The following is a 16,867-nucleotide window of genomic DNA, read 5'->3' on the forward strand; positions in this document are numbered from 1 at the left end:
ATTTTGCAGGTGGTAGCTGACCGGTGGACTCATTTTATTGAATCTTCCTCTGTTTTTCAAAGTAGAAATTAACAATCTGTTCAAACGGGATCTAAATCTAGCAGAAGTCAGATTATCTACAAGATTAGCTTCCCTCATACCCAACTGCAAGACTGCTGGATTAAGTGGGTGGTTTGTCGGTGGGGGAGGGGGTTGTTTGGCTGCTTTTTTGGCCCGTTTCTCCGCAGAACTCTAGATTTGATTTAGCTAACGAGGTTTGAGTCTTCGCGGGAGCATGCGTCGCTGCAGTGAGACGTTGCCATTCTCGGGCAAAACCGGTTATTTCATTCCCTCACCGGCTCACTGATGAGCGCTTATGCCTCCGTAATTGAGGAATTACGGCGCATGCATTTATTATAGGTACATCACTTGATCTGCTTAAGTGTGCATAATTATAGGTTTGTTCACATTTGTTCTCTGGAGGAGGATAATTCTGAAAGCGGGACCTTTTTTTTGTTTGTTTTTGAAGTTTCTGTCTCCTACACTGGAAAAAATGCCCCTCTCAAGAAAAAAATAACTTATTTCAAAGACGTTTTACCTTGAAATAAGTGAAAAAATCTGCCAATAGAACAAGTGAAAAATGGCTTGGTAAGATTTTTTGAAATAAGATATGATATTTAGAATATTGAGATCTTAAAATTAGCTGGGGAAACTTATTTTAAGCTCTATTTAACCAGGATTGTCAGGCTTAGGCGTCTTAACCCTGTTGTCATCCTCATTTATGGCACCAAAAATACTGTTGCCTTGTCTGAAAAAAATCCAAAAATTCAGCAAAAAAATTACCCAAATTTATAAAAATTTGCAAAATCTTCAGGAAGAAAATTCCTTCAAAGTTATATTTTTTTAAAAAATCCCCAAATTTGGAAAGAAATAAAAATTTAAAAAATAAAAAAAAATTAAATTTTAAATATTTTCAAACAATGAATAAAAATCTTTCCCCCCAAAAATCCTAAAAATATCTAAAGTGATTCCATATTTATCGGTAAAACTTCTCATTTTCTTTAAGAACATTCACCAAAAAAATCAACCAAAATCCAGCGAATTTCGCTGGATTTTGGTTGATTTTTTTGGTGAATGTTCTTAAAAAGACATTTTTTTTCACTTCTTTTTTTTCCCCACCAAAAAATTTTGAAAATGTGGAAGTTTTCACTGTGAAAATATATATATATTTTCTTACAAATTTTTAAACTTTAAATGGGTCAATTTGACCCGCACGACGACATGAGGGTTAAAACAAGATAATTTCAAGATTGTTTGACTTAACAAGATATTTAAGATGCATTGTCTTAAAGCAAGTCCCTCTATCTTACTGAAATTTCACTTGTTAAATAAATGTATCTTAAATCAAGTGGGATGAGACATTTTGACTAAAAATAAGACAAACAGACTCGGCGTTTTTGCAGTGTACTGGAATTTCTTTTACAAAAATGTGTACAATCAGGGGGTAAAGAAATTATTTTCTGTATTGCAGCTGGATAGGCTTTCATGTTGACACAAACGTACTATTTAACTGTATACTGTAGCTTCTTGAGCCTAAGTCCAGTAACAGAAATCCAATATTGTCTGACAACACCTGTGGTTCACCAGCTTCCCCTCACAATATATGAAAATCCATTAAAAACTTTGTAAAATGTCCTGCTGCTGACAAACAGGTAGACAAATGATAATTACATGTGAGATCCGCTCATCAAATGGGCTTTATTTTCCACCCTAATTGCTGCATAACGGCCTGCAGAGTCTATTCTAATAAAATGGAGACAGAGCAAGCAGAGCCCGTCGGTCCATCAGCATCAGTCGGATGCAGCGAAGCTCTGTTTTCTTTGGACAGTATGTGAGCCGTGTGAAAGCATCGCTGCCTGCTGCTGTGACCTGAGGATTGGGTTATACGTTGGATATATTACTAACCCCCCGCAGCTTTCTTGGCTGCCAAATGTCAGTCTGCCACAGTCTTATCCAGGAATAGTAGATTACTTCATAGGATTTGGCCTTTTTAAGTAGAAACAGAGACTCCTTAAACCATAAAGCACCCTGGGGAGTCGGAAATCTGCACCCAAGCTCACAAACATGCACACACTCTTCTTGCAGTGCGCTCAGTTTGCAGATACCCCATGCACATGCATTCACATACGGTGGTGTGCAAAAGCTTTAGGCTCTTTATATGTTTCGATTCTTATTAAATGCAAACAACCAAAGTCATAAAAATCTGTGTTTAGCCACAAGAACAAGAAGGAAACCTGCAGCAGATGGTTGTCAGTCTGGGATTACATGAAGAAACAGAAAACACTGAAACACTCTAAATCTACACCAACAACTGTAGCAACTTCGGAAAGATGTCAGGAAAAACTTATTCCAAGTATACTAAAAAAAGTGTGTAAGAAAGATGTATGTGGGAACTTATTGTTTTTGAAATAATCTTTCCTTTAGATTTAATGCCTCCAAATCTTTGTGCATTGCTTGGTAGACACACACCGACAAGAGAATCCCTAATTTCTCGTCTCCGATGGCCTCTTAGATGGCTAATCCACGGTGCCGTTGTCTAATCTAGTCTGATCGGGCTGATCTTAGGTTTGCAGTAAGTAGCTTGTTTGAACAATCTTATAATGCGCTCAGCTGCATTCATACTCAGTCTTTTGCGTCTAAAACAAGGATAAAGTCCCTTTTTAAGTCTTAGTTTATCATCATAGGAGGTCTCAATTTGGCCGGCAGTTCCAAGTTTCGACAACAACCTGATTAGTGACGACTGAATTGATTTTAAAACAGGTTATGTTATGTAGAAAAGATTCAAAAAATCAAAGATGAAACGTGATTCGCTTGTAAAACTGGACTTAATTTAAATCATAATTTAACCTATACTAAAATTCTGTGCTTTAGATGATGAACAGCGGTCATGGCACGAAGCTTTAGTGAAATATTAAGGCGTTGTGGAATAAATGACAGCCCATGGATGAATTTAGCTGCTCAAAGACAGTAAAAAACAGAAGAAATTTGGTTATTTTTCTCTTGGGTCTAACTGTAAAGGTTTAATGAGTTTAAAAACTTCACATTCTAAATCTCAGCGGATAAAATCCTGCCTCAGAATTCTTCGTTTTTGAACAACAGAACAACTCTCAAATGTCATTAATTCATTAGCCGAGATGTTCTTCCAACAATTATCAGACATAATAAATGAGTTTCTACATCAGTGCCAGAACTCATTCCTTCTGTGTAGGTGTTTTTTTTTTCTTCATTTTTTTAGAGATCACCCTAAGTGTGAATAAAGTTTTTTTTTTTATTATTTCACTGCAAAAGTACATTTTATTATAGCTTCTCTAATTATGTAGTGACCTGTTTCGGTTGCCATCGTTAGCTGATAGAAACTAATTAGGCAGACGGAAAGATGGGTTTGAACGAGCTTGTTAGTGTGCAGGCAGTCGTGGTACACAAACCTGGGAAGGAGAGCCCAACATATGGCTGCAACAGTGCTGTGAGGCTTTGTGTGTGTGTGCCGCTGTTATGCTGTGTGGGCGTAACGGGGGAACCGGTGGGAGCCTGTTGCTGCTTGTGCCTGTAAGTTAAAGCATTTTTTGGTTTGTGGGGACATAAATCTGTTTACTTTGCTACTTTTTCGGGGCCGACAACAAATGAGCCCCCAAGGAAAAGCTCGTGGTGATGGTTAAATCTCTAGAAAATCAATGCAAGTCAATGTAACGGCCTCTGGAGTGATGGGGAGTGATGATTTTGTGTGTGTGTGGATAACATATGGCAAAAGCAGAGATAGCCACTCCAGACGTCTGCTGCGGATTAATACAGGAGCTTCTGTGGTAATTCCTTTTTTTCTTTTTGAAATCTGAGCTTTTCTGTAATGTCGCAGCACGGCCTAGTGGTCGTACAGACTGTCCGTTAATTAACACATCACAGGTTGGAACCTGCAAATCTGTTTGCAGCCTTCATATCACATCAGAGTTTTGATACCCATGGCAGAAAAACAAAGCTACTATCAGTGGATTAAAAGGACAAAAAAAAAAAAATCTGAATCTGTTAAATGACACATTTCTGCTCCTGTACAATATGAGGAAATTGGTTTTGTGCAATTAGCCAATATGAAGATGGGTGACAAATTAGAGGAAAAATCTGTTTGAGAAACTGAACAATGCATGCTACAGTTAAGCAGTTAAGAACCAATCATGCCCTTTGAGATTTTCTGTCAAGATGCCAAGTGGAAAATATGTACATGACTTCAAAGAGGATTCACTGTTGGATTCTTGGAGTCATGAAGACTTCTCAGCTTGCTTCTTAAGGAATTGTGCCATTTACATTTAGATCAGTGGGAAAACATCAGTTCACAGGGTCGGAAATTGCGGTCAGCAGTTAAAAAAAAACAACAAAAAACAGAAGCAGCTTTTCCTCAGATCAGCGAGAATGTCACGGCTGGATGTGATCGGAAAGTCAACACTTAGAAAATCAGGTTATCATCGGGTTGGAGAGCATAAACCCTCATTTTAAAGACAAAGGCACACTGGAGAATTCAGTGGTGCAAAAACAATAGGCACTGGTCTACTGGGGTATGGAAAAAAGTGGTCGATGAGTCATCCTTCGACATGCTCCACCAAGAGAACAGTACAGGTATATCTCCTAAGAACTTTGCATGCACCAGATCTCAGCACAGTCAAACACCTCCAGTAGATTTTGGACACAACTCTCCATCACTTTCATCAAAACACCAAGTGAGAGAGTATCTTTGATAAAAATCAGTGTCCCATTCCTCTTCAGAGACTTGGGGAGTGAATGCTAAGGAGTATCAAAGCTGTTTGTTGTCTCCCAATTCCTAGGAAATTAAAATATCTCTAAATGATTGTTGGTTGCAGCAAGTTTATCTGAACAAGCTAGATGAAAGCCACTGTTAAATGAAGAGTTTGGATTTCTGCATGGCGATTTGAAAACAGCATGAGTGCTCAGTAAATAATTGAACCAAATTCACTGTACGGTTGCTACTCCAAAGGGTCTTAATCACGTTCACAACTTGTTTACAGGAAGTTAAGTGGCGCTTTTTTTCTCATGTAGCGCTATTATTTCCACCACAATGATGCAAAACATCTACTGAAAGAGACACAGTTGTACCGTGAAAGAAATCTGGACAAATGTTAAAGGATGGGTTTTTGCAGGAAGCAAGCTTAGCTTGGTTGTAACACTTTAGAATTCAAGGATTCAAAGAGTTAAATGTCACATGCAGCAATATACAACATATCATCACTGAGCATCTACTCATACATACAAAGATAACACATATGGATATGCAAGAGCAGTGCGAACAATGTCTATATATAGAAAAAAAAACTGTATTTTAGCAAGCATGAGGAACATTTATGGTGTAAAAAAGTAAAGATCTGCTAGTTTTGCGAGGTGAAAACGGTCGTCAGTGTCATGTTGAGAAGGTAGAAGGACTAAACTATAACTTGACGGTCAGAAATTCTGCCCCACAAAGTCTTCCAGTGATCATAGTTTAGCCATTTGGTTCAGAGTCTTTCCAGATTAGAAGTGTGGTTCCGCGAGGTCAGTGTTTCAACAATGTGTCCTTGCATGAGACTACTGTCTCTTCAGCTCACTTGTAGAACTAACTTTCATTTCTGTCTGTCCTTCATTCAGATCCAGTCCACGGACCCCAAAACGTCAACGTGGTGGATGTCAGAGCTCGCCAGCTGACTATACAGTGGGAGACTTTTGGTTACGCAGTGACTCGATGCCACAGCTACAATCTGACGGTAAGAGCAGCTGTCTGAAATCTGTGCTGTAATGCAAAAGTGCAAGATAGATGAAGTATTGTCCGCCGTGAAAGTGCACTTTTATGTGTCACTAGCAGAAAACAGAAGCACATTTATCCATAAGAAGTAAACTAGTTAAATTGATGTTTTTATTACACTCAGAGATATTTTCTTTGATTAGACAGTTGCAGTAGAGATATACACAAGATATGGGAACAAAAGAGCAAGAAAAATGACATGCAGCTAAGTTGCAGATAGCCAGGAGTCCCACTATGCACCATTCTGTATTATACCTTAAACATTCAATGGAATGTACTGTAAGTACACACTTGCAAAAGCAAACAGCTTGGCATTAGGACAATATGTGCGGCATCTAGAGGTGAATCTATACATATTTTAACCTCCAAATTCCAATATTGTACTTCAAATTTACTCAGCAATGTAATGTGGGATATGCAACATTTAGTTTGGACCTGCACAGTGAATTCACATGTTTTTGCCATAAGACAGTTCTGTCAGCATTGCATTTGTGTTCCACCAATGAAATAAATGCCGTGTTTCCTCCTGTGTCTCCCAGGTGCAGTACCAGTACGTCTTTAACCAGCAGGAGTTCGTAGCTGAGGAGTTGATCCAGACGTCGTCACATTACACTCTGAGAGGACTGAGGCCTTTTGTAACCGTCAGGCTGCGTCTGGTTCTGGCCAACCCCGAAGGCAGCAAGGAGAGCGAAGAGATAGTCAAACAGACGGAGGAGGACGGTGAGTAAAAGCACCGTTTGTAAAGATGTATTCAAAAATGTGTAATAGCAAAGTTTCTAATGCAGTATTGATCCGAGTTATAACCAGCAGCAGCAGCAGTAGCTCGGTGTCTGTCAGCGTCTCCCTGAGGAGATGCCCTCTGGCTCCCCAGAAAATGATTCATAATAAATTTTCTGACAGCATCCACCGGTGTGTTGTTTAGAATAAGCAGAAGGAGAAGTGGCCACCTACAGAAACCTGAATGTCTCCTGCAGGAAGCACAAGATGAGAGATGTCAGAGTCCGGCTCACACTGTGTGACTGACAGCTGGTTTGAGGAGCTGCAGGGCTGAAAAGCGTCGGAGCAATAATTGTTTGGAGGCAAAATGAAAACAACTACAAGGAACAAGAAATTTCCAGCTGTTCTTTTAGCTTGTGACAGGTTTTAAAGTTTTAATCAGCCTGATATTACATTGTGTGTACAGCGGAACATAAATAGACACTGATGTTTGTGAATTTGCCAACACAACAGAGATATAGTTAAGCTATTTATACATATAAAGAAAGGGCTTGCATGAATGTAGTGCAGCTTGGAAAACAGCTCCTTTGGTGTTTTATTTTTATTACAACTAGCATGTCACCAATTGTCAATATCGGATAAAAACCTCTATTAACGTGTTTAAACTAAACATTATACATTTTTTCTAGCAATGTGGTTGTTCAAATTGAGAAACAGATGCCACTTAACCCAGAAGCTCTGCTATAGATAGACCGTAACCGGGCCTTTTAAGCTCCTCACATGACCAGGCAGCCCATTCTCATTTACCAAGGGACAAATAGTGGTATTTTGTCAAACCACATCAATATTGGACACTGATAAATGTGTAGCTTTTCCTGTATAGTGGGAAAAAAGTGATGTAGCTTGGACAGGTTGTGGTGGGGCAAGTTTCAGGACATATTTCACTTGCTTTTCATTAAATTTAGGCACTAAACCTATGGGTTAGGTTTCGGAAAAGACCAGGATTTGGGTTAAAATACACTTTTGCACCACATGTCAGAAGGTTAGCTTCTGATGCAGCATCTATTTGTGACTTTTAGGTACATTTACATGTCATGGATGGATGGACGGATGGACGGATGGATGGATGGATGGATGGATGGATGGATTGATTATCCTTCTCAAGATAATAAAAGTACAAAATGCAACAAAAACTGTATTATAAAAAGATAGATAGATAGATAGATAGATAGATAGATAGATAGATAGATAGATAGATAGATAGATAGATAGATAGATAGGCTTTATTCATCCCATTAGGGATACCTTGTAACAATAGATCATACATGAAGCATTTAAGAAAAGATAAGGAAACTCGAGTACGGAGTAATGTGCAAATTTTCTTGGTAGACGAAATAAGATACAAAATTGTATTTACAATTTAAAAAGTCTTAAAAAATCCACGTACAGTCTTAAAATTGGGTGTGACGAGTTCAGGGTTAGACTGGACTCAACCAAATTTCGAATGAGTTGCCACAAGAAACTGGAAAACCATGACTTTTGAAGGCGTGGAAACTAGCTGTTGGGTTGCAAAGCTTTGCTCGTATTTACAATTAAAAGGACTCTTAAAGTGACTAAGTACAGACTAAAAATAATTATAAGCATGTAGCATGTAAGGGGGCGTTAGATCTGTACTCACATAGGTTTGATCTCTGCAACATACAAAAATAGTTCTAATTAGCATTCCCATCTTATCAGTGTATATGCAGAGCGTACCAACACACATTAGAAGTGCTTCAGATGTAAATGTCCTCCAGCGGTTCACATTATTTCACAACAACAACCTGTTTCCTATCTGGAGGCCTTCTTGTTCCCCTAAATCAGAGCAGAACCCCCGCCGCTAATAATTCATCGCTGCTTCACGTTTCTCTCAACAACATGCCTGCGATAAACTGGAATATCTCGACTCCATTAGAGCAACACCTGATAAGCAGGAAAAAGGAAAAAACACATTGTTCTAATGATCCCGAATCTCTCATCTCTTTCCCAACCCTCCTCGAGGCTCGCTGTTTCGCTTCTCCTGATCTCATAACTAATATCCTCTGAATTTAGCTTCTGGGGAACATCACAGCCTGGAATTCCTACCTTTGCTTGCCGAACACACACACACATACTGCGATTTGCCCGAACCCTTTAAGAGAAGCTAACATGACTGGGGAGTAGCAATGGCTTTAGGGTGTAGAGAAGGAGGGGGAAAAAAGCCTTAATTGTTTTGTTCTTAATTGTTTTTTATTTAACCATCGTTAATCTCCTGGTTGTAATTCAGTAATTAGGGAACAGAACAGCAATTGTTCACATGGAGGCTAATTGCTGTTTGTACGGTAATAGCTTTATAGAGCCGGAGCTCCTGCAAATGAAGCAGCTTCCCCCTTACGCACACACACAGACACACACACACACACACACATACACAAGCATATATGGTTTTCCTCTTACTCTCTAATCTTGCTGATAAAATAGAAATAAACTTTAACCTATGTTTAGGGGCAAAATGAGGGATTTGCAATTAAGATATGAAATTACTTTTCTCTTCGCTCACAAGGACTCTTCCTCCCCCAGTTTATAATTGTAATCTCAGGATGAGAGCCTCTCAGGTTTTAATCACGTCTTCCTAAATTGTTTTACCAGCCAGATTTACAGCATATTAACATGCGCAGAAAAACCACAGACACAGTCTCCCCAACCACCGCAAGTCACGAACCCTTTGGCTTTCTCACCATTGTTAATTTGACTCTTCCATTGTTGTACAAAATCCTGCTTCTGCCTTACTTCCATGCCACTCAGACGCTAAAGATTTCCCATTTTTAATCATAGAAGCTGGCTGCTTATATTCTGCTGTGTGCCACTGCAATGCTAACTGCATCACATATTGTACAAAAAAGTTCTAAACTTTGAAGACAAGCAAATCGATTAAAGCTACTCACTGGTGGAGGTGAGTTAAGGGAGGGTTTGCACAGTTTCTTGGGTGCAAAGACATACAACTACAACGGTATCAGCATTGGCGATGGTTGTTTTATGGCTACACCATTGCTCAAACACAACATAAAGTAATAATTCAAAATCCAAATTAAACCTATGAACACACATTTGACACTTTTCGCTTTGTGTCCTCCATTGCCTAAGTATCTCTTGCTCTGAAGTCTATTGAATTATTTCCCCTGTTAACAAGAAACACCACACATATATTATGCAACATCTCTGTCAGAAGTGTTAAACTAGTCCTGGGACACACTCACAAGTATTATTTCAGTAGACAAGAATAACCACAGTAACTGTACACAAAGACTGCAATGCCTGGAGCCTCAACCACTATTTGACGACAGAAACATGTATGATATACTGATAAAAACAATTTTAAAAAATGGCTGACAGATGATAGAAATGGATGCACATTTTCATCAAAACACTGAAATTAAATCAAAATTCTCCCTAGCCTGCAACAATACTGCATAGATAATGGTCAGCTGTTACATTCAATGACTTAGACTCGTTACCTCATAGACATTTGAGGTCTTGTTTGTGTGCCTTTTCTGTTCTCCATTTGCAGTTTGAAGCCATCATCACACACACAGTCATGTTTCCATCATTTTAGAAGACATTATTCTAATTCAGATTTATGTCTTAGAGACTAACCATAACTATTTCCTGTGACTGTTCATGGAGCAGATTCACTATTGTAAGGGATAATGTCATTGCAAATAAAAAAAAGATGGTGAGCTTTTGTTTTTGAATGGTTGCGTGTCCTGGTTTTGGATCCCGCTCAACACTGTGAAACTTAAACATGTAAAATGTAATTAAGGCTAATCTAACATCTACAGATAACTCTGAAAGGCATGAACAAGACTTTGATACAAAGCTATCATTGCCTGGCAACATGTCCTCAAATTCATACGACCGCATTGGTCGTTTGCACCGTGCACCGGAATACGACCTATGCAGTCGTTTGAACGTTTGCGCCCCTACGGGGAAAACGAACGCTTTAGGTGATTTAATTCGAGAAACGGCTTTTCCGTCACGAAACGGCTTTTTCCTCACTTTCCCAGCACGGGTTTAGGGTCATGGTTAGGGTTAGGGTGAGGGAAAGGGAAAGGGACAGGGATAGCGTTAGATAAAACTTTGTTTCATGGTGACGTTTCACCTGCGACACCGGAGTGTCGATATTTACTCAACCGCCAGAGGTTGCATAGTCAAAACGTAACACTGGGTCGTAATACGGGTGTGTACAGACGACCTATGTGGTCGTTTTTGGTTTGAGGACAGGCTGTTGCCTGGATATCCCTACTTTAATTTATGTCCCATTTCTGTGTGAAAGAACCATGCACATCTTATGTAAATTAATATAAATGGAAGAATTATCTATTTTTTTAAGTTTGCAGTACAGATTTCTGAAGGTGCTGTTGAACCTGGTGCAGGCATTTTGATTGATGGCAGTGATGCAGCAGCCTTTCAGTGAAAGGTAGTATAGCCATGGAATAACACTTAACCAGAAAATACCCTTACCCAAATCCAAGCTGTCAACCTCAAATTTGACTTTTTTTTTACCCCCAAAATGAATCAGGTCCTCACAATGTGACAGATTTATTTCCCCACAATGTGAGTTGTGTATGAATACACACCAGCACACACAGACATGATTGCCTCAGAGACAAATGTCATGTCCACTTATTGTACACAGCAGCCCATTAAGCTAACCATGAAACACCTATCTGTCAGGTAGCTGTCAGGTCAGCTTAATACAACCGCCCTACTGCCGGGTCTTGTACTGATCAAACGTGAGCCAGAGGAAGTCAGAGGAGCTGCCTCTCAGGAATCGTGCAACTATTTTTGCATTAGTGACGGCAACATGTTGGCCCTGAGCATTATATGTAGCTATTTTTTAATCACTGTATCGACTAACATACCCTTAAACAAAGATCGTTGCAGCGGTTTACAACCAGTCCTCAATAGAACACAGTGAATTAATATTATTTAGGTAAATATGTGTTGAAATTTCCACATGGGAAGAGTTTGAATAATTTAATTGGTCAACCCTTCTGTTGGTCATAGTTGTGGATGTGAATTGGTGTCTCAGTACTGAACACAGCTGTTGTAGCAATGAGGCTTATAGGCAACACCTAGATTCATCTATTAGTTGTTCCATAGTCAATGGACAGTCAAATTGTTAAAATAAATAAATAAAATAAAATCACATTGGGGAGCTCACTGAAAAAAAAAAAAAGATCAGGCATTGTTTATATCCTTATTTGCTACCTTGCAGCAACACATTACTGCATTTCTTGATGTGACACCACCATCAACGACCCTCTGCAAATTAATCAGATCATCTGCATGCACTGGTGCCCACATTTATCATTTTTAAAGTCAGTGAACTGACCCTAAGCACACCTGGTTTCCACACTAACTGTGTCTCTGTGCATATGTTTAATGTGAAACGACAAGCTAGCCTCGACCATCAATAGCATGTAGCATAGCCGCGCTAAAATTAAGGGTCCTGCTCAAAAACTGGCTACTATGTGAATATTTAAGACTGCTTCAGACTTAATTTTAATAAATTGTCCAGTGTATTTGTATTGATCAGTCTTATAATTGGAGGTCTTGGATTCTGATTTCATTGATCTCAAGTTCCCAAATAAAGAAACAGACAGCAGCACCAATACTAGTCATACACAACACGTTCATTGCCTACTTCTACTAGCAATGACAACAACACATACATACAAAGAGGATGTACACGTGAGTCAATGCAGGACTAAAGTCTGACAATAAAAGTGTGCAACATGTAATAGCTGTGATTGTCACCAGCAGTGATGCATTTAGAAACAACGTAGAAGTAAGAAACCGATTCTAATTTCTAAATTCACTTGTTCATTCCAAAGGAATTACATCAAACAAACTGTGTTTATCTGCTGTGGGTTCTGAAATAATAATAAACGATTTTAACAAGAATATTAAATTCTGTAATTCAATTATACATGACAGCAAACTTGTAATACCGCCAAATATACAAGTATATACACCCAACAATGAGAAAAAAAACAAGACTTTTGGAGCATATACGCCAAAGACAGAATATCTATCTTGCAACAGAGCGTCTTCGATTATTTTGTCCAGATTTGATTTTGAATCTGTTTAGTTCATTATTATATATGAGAAGAGGGTTGCAACAAACAAAGCAACCTTCAATGCTCCAGAATCTCAGAAATGACTCCTTGCGACTCCATTGGATTTTTTTGGTTGATTGGAGACGTAATATTATCTCCAAAGGGGCATTAAATTGATTTTTAGTTGAAAACATCCAACTGGTTTATTGCCTGATGCAAGGAATGGATGTTTCACAAGGACAGAAGTCTCTGTTTTCTGTTTTTTTTTTTGTTTGTTTTGTTTTTTTTTTTAGAAATGGACTCCTACCAAATTTACAATTGAGAAAAACGGTCCTTGAAATTTTTCAGAGTGCTGCTCTGGCTGATGTAGTAAACTGCTTTTCAGCTACAAACACCAGCGTTGGCTCAAGTTGTTTTTATCTGTCAGCCCAGATATCCTGTCACATGTTTAAGTGCTTCTCGGAGACAAACAGCCGATATTAAATACACTGATCTCAAATCCCTATGTTTATATCCTCATAAATACCTCCACCACTGTTAAAGAGAAAAAAAACGATCCTCTCACTCTGAGGGCAATGACAGTCAGCGAGATTTAATAATCCTTTTATCTTTGGAGCACAGGGTCTTTTCTACGATCACAGTAGAAGAAAAACAACAATAAGAGACATCAGCTTTGCTTTTTGTTTGGTGCTCAATAGCTGTCAGTTTTCCAAAAGGCAATTCATCAAAGCGCATTTGCAGTTTTTAGGAGTGCACTGTCTGTCTATGTGCTTTTAATCATTTATTTGGTATATAAATGATCACAGTCTGCTCTAAAACCATACAGAAGTTGAGTTTTAAATACAAATAAACCATAATTGAGTGAGCCATGTTGCTGCTGCTCTGTGTTGTGCTTCTACTAAAACATGCATTAATACCAAATTGAGTTCAGATTAACACAATCTATGCTTTACATTCTAATATTTCAAAGAAGATGCACTTTTGACTTTCTTAGCAGCATTTCATAGCAACAAGATGCTTGAGGCAACACTTACATCTCCGTGTTTGTGGCACTTTGTGAATTTGAATGTTTGAAAATGGGATGTTTAGGATGTCAAAAACCAGAATCGTGCATTTCTTTATGGTCTCCCATTTGAATAACAAACAGAGATCGGTCCTATAATCCTTTTATCACGATGTGAAAGTTAATCCATCGGCTCTACTTCTAACTCCTGCCAGCTTGCTTTTCATCAAGATGTGTTTATTTGTTCCCAGGGAGGATAAACTGCCATAATGATGAAATGTTGAACAACATGAAGAATTAGTTTGTAGCAATATTGATATGCCATGGATTAGAGCATACTATCAGACATAAGCAACAGACTAAATGAGATTTAAAGAGAAAACAATACAAAATGATCAACATTAAAGTAGATGATGAGGTCTTATACATAGCAGCATGGTATACAGTATAGTGTAGACGGTAATTTGTTGCTCTTTTAGGTCTGCCAGTACAGGTGATGATGTATTGACCCTTTCCTGTCCATTTGCACAAGTCCATGCAGACTTTGAAAGCTTACAAAGGACACATACTATGTGGTTCTATTCATAGTACAAAGTGTGTATTGAATTGCCCCTCATATGGAACGCAGAAAAACACAAGATGTTTCTGAAAAGCTATGCACTTAAACTGTACATACAGATTGCGCTGCAGCACTGTGTCCATGTGTTTATTCCTGAGGTGTGGCGAGCACAGTGGGCAGACATAGCACAGGATGTCTGGAGACGTTTGGATTTCTTACAGCGTTTCTTACATGATGCACACACTGGAAAGCCAACAGAGGACTACATATTATGCATATCTGGGGAATTTAAAATTTCCTGCTTCGTTAAATCACCATCAATAGGAAGCATCTATAAATCAAAGCACCTCCAATATCTGAAGGCAACTTCCTCAATTATAATGTACAGTTTAAATGATGAGTTTATAACCCTATAAGGCTATAAGGCTCATGTGATGGAGAATGTCCATGTACAATTAGTGTGGAACACCATTTGTTTCCTGGGACGTGTTCTATCAGTGCATTTGTACATTTCAGGCAGTCACAAATTTTGCGAATGCATGCCCACGACTGGATGCCCATGACTGGAAAACTTGGCTGGATAACGAAATTTGCGTCACGCCTACCCCAGATTAAGAAAGCACGAATTGGTCTTTAATAATAACAATGGATTAGATTTATATAGCACTTTTCTAGGCACTCAAAGCGCTTCACAATGGATCCATTATTCATTCACTCACACATTCTCACTCTGGTGGTGGTAAACTACATTTGTAGCCATAAGATGCTACAAATGGGGCAGACTGACGGAACTGTGGCTGCCAACCCGTGCCTACGGCCCCTCCGACCACCACGCATTCATACACCAGTGTGAGAGCAGCACTGGAGGCAAGGCGGGTGAAGTGTCTTGCCCAAGGACACAACAGCACATGACTAGGTCAGAGCGGGAATCGAACCGCCGACCCTTCGATCATTGGACGACCCGCTCTATCACCTGAGCCTGAGCCACAGCCGCCCACCTTTACCAGATACTTTGGGTTGGGGTGCCATCCATGTTTACATAAACATTAATAAGAATTACATATTGGTATAAATATGAAACTGATATAATGGTGTAAAGTGGCTTTTCTTGAAAATTCACATGCCAATTTCTTGACCACCTGTTTGATACGATAAGACAAATTGATCCCTCGCTGGTGAAATTGACATGTTACAGCAGCTGGAAGTATTATAGAAGTAGGACAAGAATTACAAAAGTACAAAAGGGTAAAAATAAAGATATAAAAAGGTATAATAAAGATAATGTGAAAGGCATTATGAATTTATGTATGGATACATAAAAATATTACATGATGAATTTACATATCTGTCTGGCTCTAAACAAAAAAAAAAATGTTGTGGTTCTTCACACGGAAACATGGGCCGTCAAGCAAAAAATGGATTTCAAACTTGTATTTTGCCGAATTACCATCAGGCTGCTGCTGAATGTTTAAACACATGTTGTGCAAATAATCCCCAAATCGCTAATAAGCATCAGTTTAATTTGGGTTTGCTTGCAAATAGCTGCTGCACGGCCCTAAACAGTAACAAAGAATAAAAGTCAAAATTTCCATATAAACAACCAGGTCTGCTGCTTACTATAATGAAGAGAGCCAGAGAAATGAAAAGCCAGAGAGGAAACGGAGATATTCATTTCATGCCAGTAGAGATAATTTGAACCGAACTGCAAATGCAAGACGGGGTTAAGAGACAGAAAACTAGTAATATACACAAAAAAGAAAAGAGAAAAGAGCACAAGAGGAAGCGAGAGAGAGACACATAGAGGAGAGAGCTTCTGGCATAATAAAGCAGGCCATTCATTGTGCTGCGCGATGGAAGTTAATCAAGTTATGATTAATGTGTTACAGCTGCCGTTATCTTTTCAATGAAGCCTGTTTTCTTCGGTCGCAGCCCCCGAGGTGCACGAGGACACACGCATATGTACACAAAAAGGGAGTAAAAACATGCACGCACATGCACGGCCGCGTTGTGTGAGTCACGATGTGCACGCCGGAGATGTCAGGGTGCACACAGTGAGTCATAGAAAGCTCATATTTATACACACACAAACAGCCCGCCACACACACACACACAAATTATAAAAAAAAAACACCAGCCAGATATTCACAGATATTCAGGTAGACGCTGCATCACAAAAGATCAGAGTACACACACACATGCACACAAAAAAGTGAGTGATAAGGCGCTGAATAAAAATGGCAGCATCTAATTGCATTTCTTTGTTAGGGTAATTTGATATGCTCCACAGGCTGGGGCCTTAATCAACACCTCGGAATTACTAATCAAAATATTCTTCTGTCAGACCTCTGATAGTTTGTCGGTGTGTGTGTGTGTGTGTGTGTGTGTGTGTGTGTGTGTGTGTGTGTGTGTGTGTGTGTGTGTGTGTGTGTGTGTGTGTGTGTCTTTGTGTGCCGATGTTTGTCCATTTATGTGTGACTTACTGCTACTGTTCGTGTTTTGGTCAAAGGTGTCTTCCATAATGTCTTTGTTTCAACTCTGTCGTATTTTGTTCTGCAGGGCTTCAGCACATTCATACTTCTGTATGTACCTCAGTTTTGGAGTCATGGGTCATAAATTTTACTCTGACAGTTCAG

At 39.0% G+C, this 16,867-nt stretch overlaps 1 protein-coding gene across 9 annotated transcripts in view; it reads left to right on the forward strand.

Annotated features, from left to right (window-relative positions):
• Positions 1-16,867, forward strand: part of ptprt (protein tyrosine phosphatase receptor type T) — a 448,077-nt gene that overhangs the window by 216,431 nt on the left and 214,779 nt on the right. For all 9 annotated transcript variants that reach the window (XM_022195474.2, XM_051948450.1, XM_022195480.2 and 6 more), the window contains exons 9-10: positions 5,662-5,777; positions 6,355-6,535. In XM_022195474.2, the coding sequence (XP_022051166.1) occupies positions 5,662-5,777; positions 6,355-6,535 (297 nt within the window). The remainder of the gene's footprint in view (positions 1-5,661; positions 5,778-6,354; positions 6,536-16,867) is intronic.

The sequence above is a fragment of the Acanthochromis polyacanthus genome, chromosome 5 (genome assembly GCF_021347895.1).
Source record: "Acanthochromis polyacanthus isolate Apoly-LR-REF ecotype Palm Island chromosome 5, KAUST_Apoly_ChrSc, whole genome shotgun sequence".
Lineage (NCBI taxonomy): Eukaryota > Metazoa > Chordata > Actinopteri > Pomacentridae > Acanthochromis > Acanthochromis polyacanthus.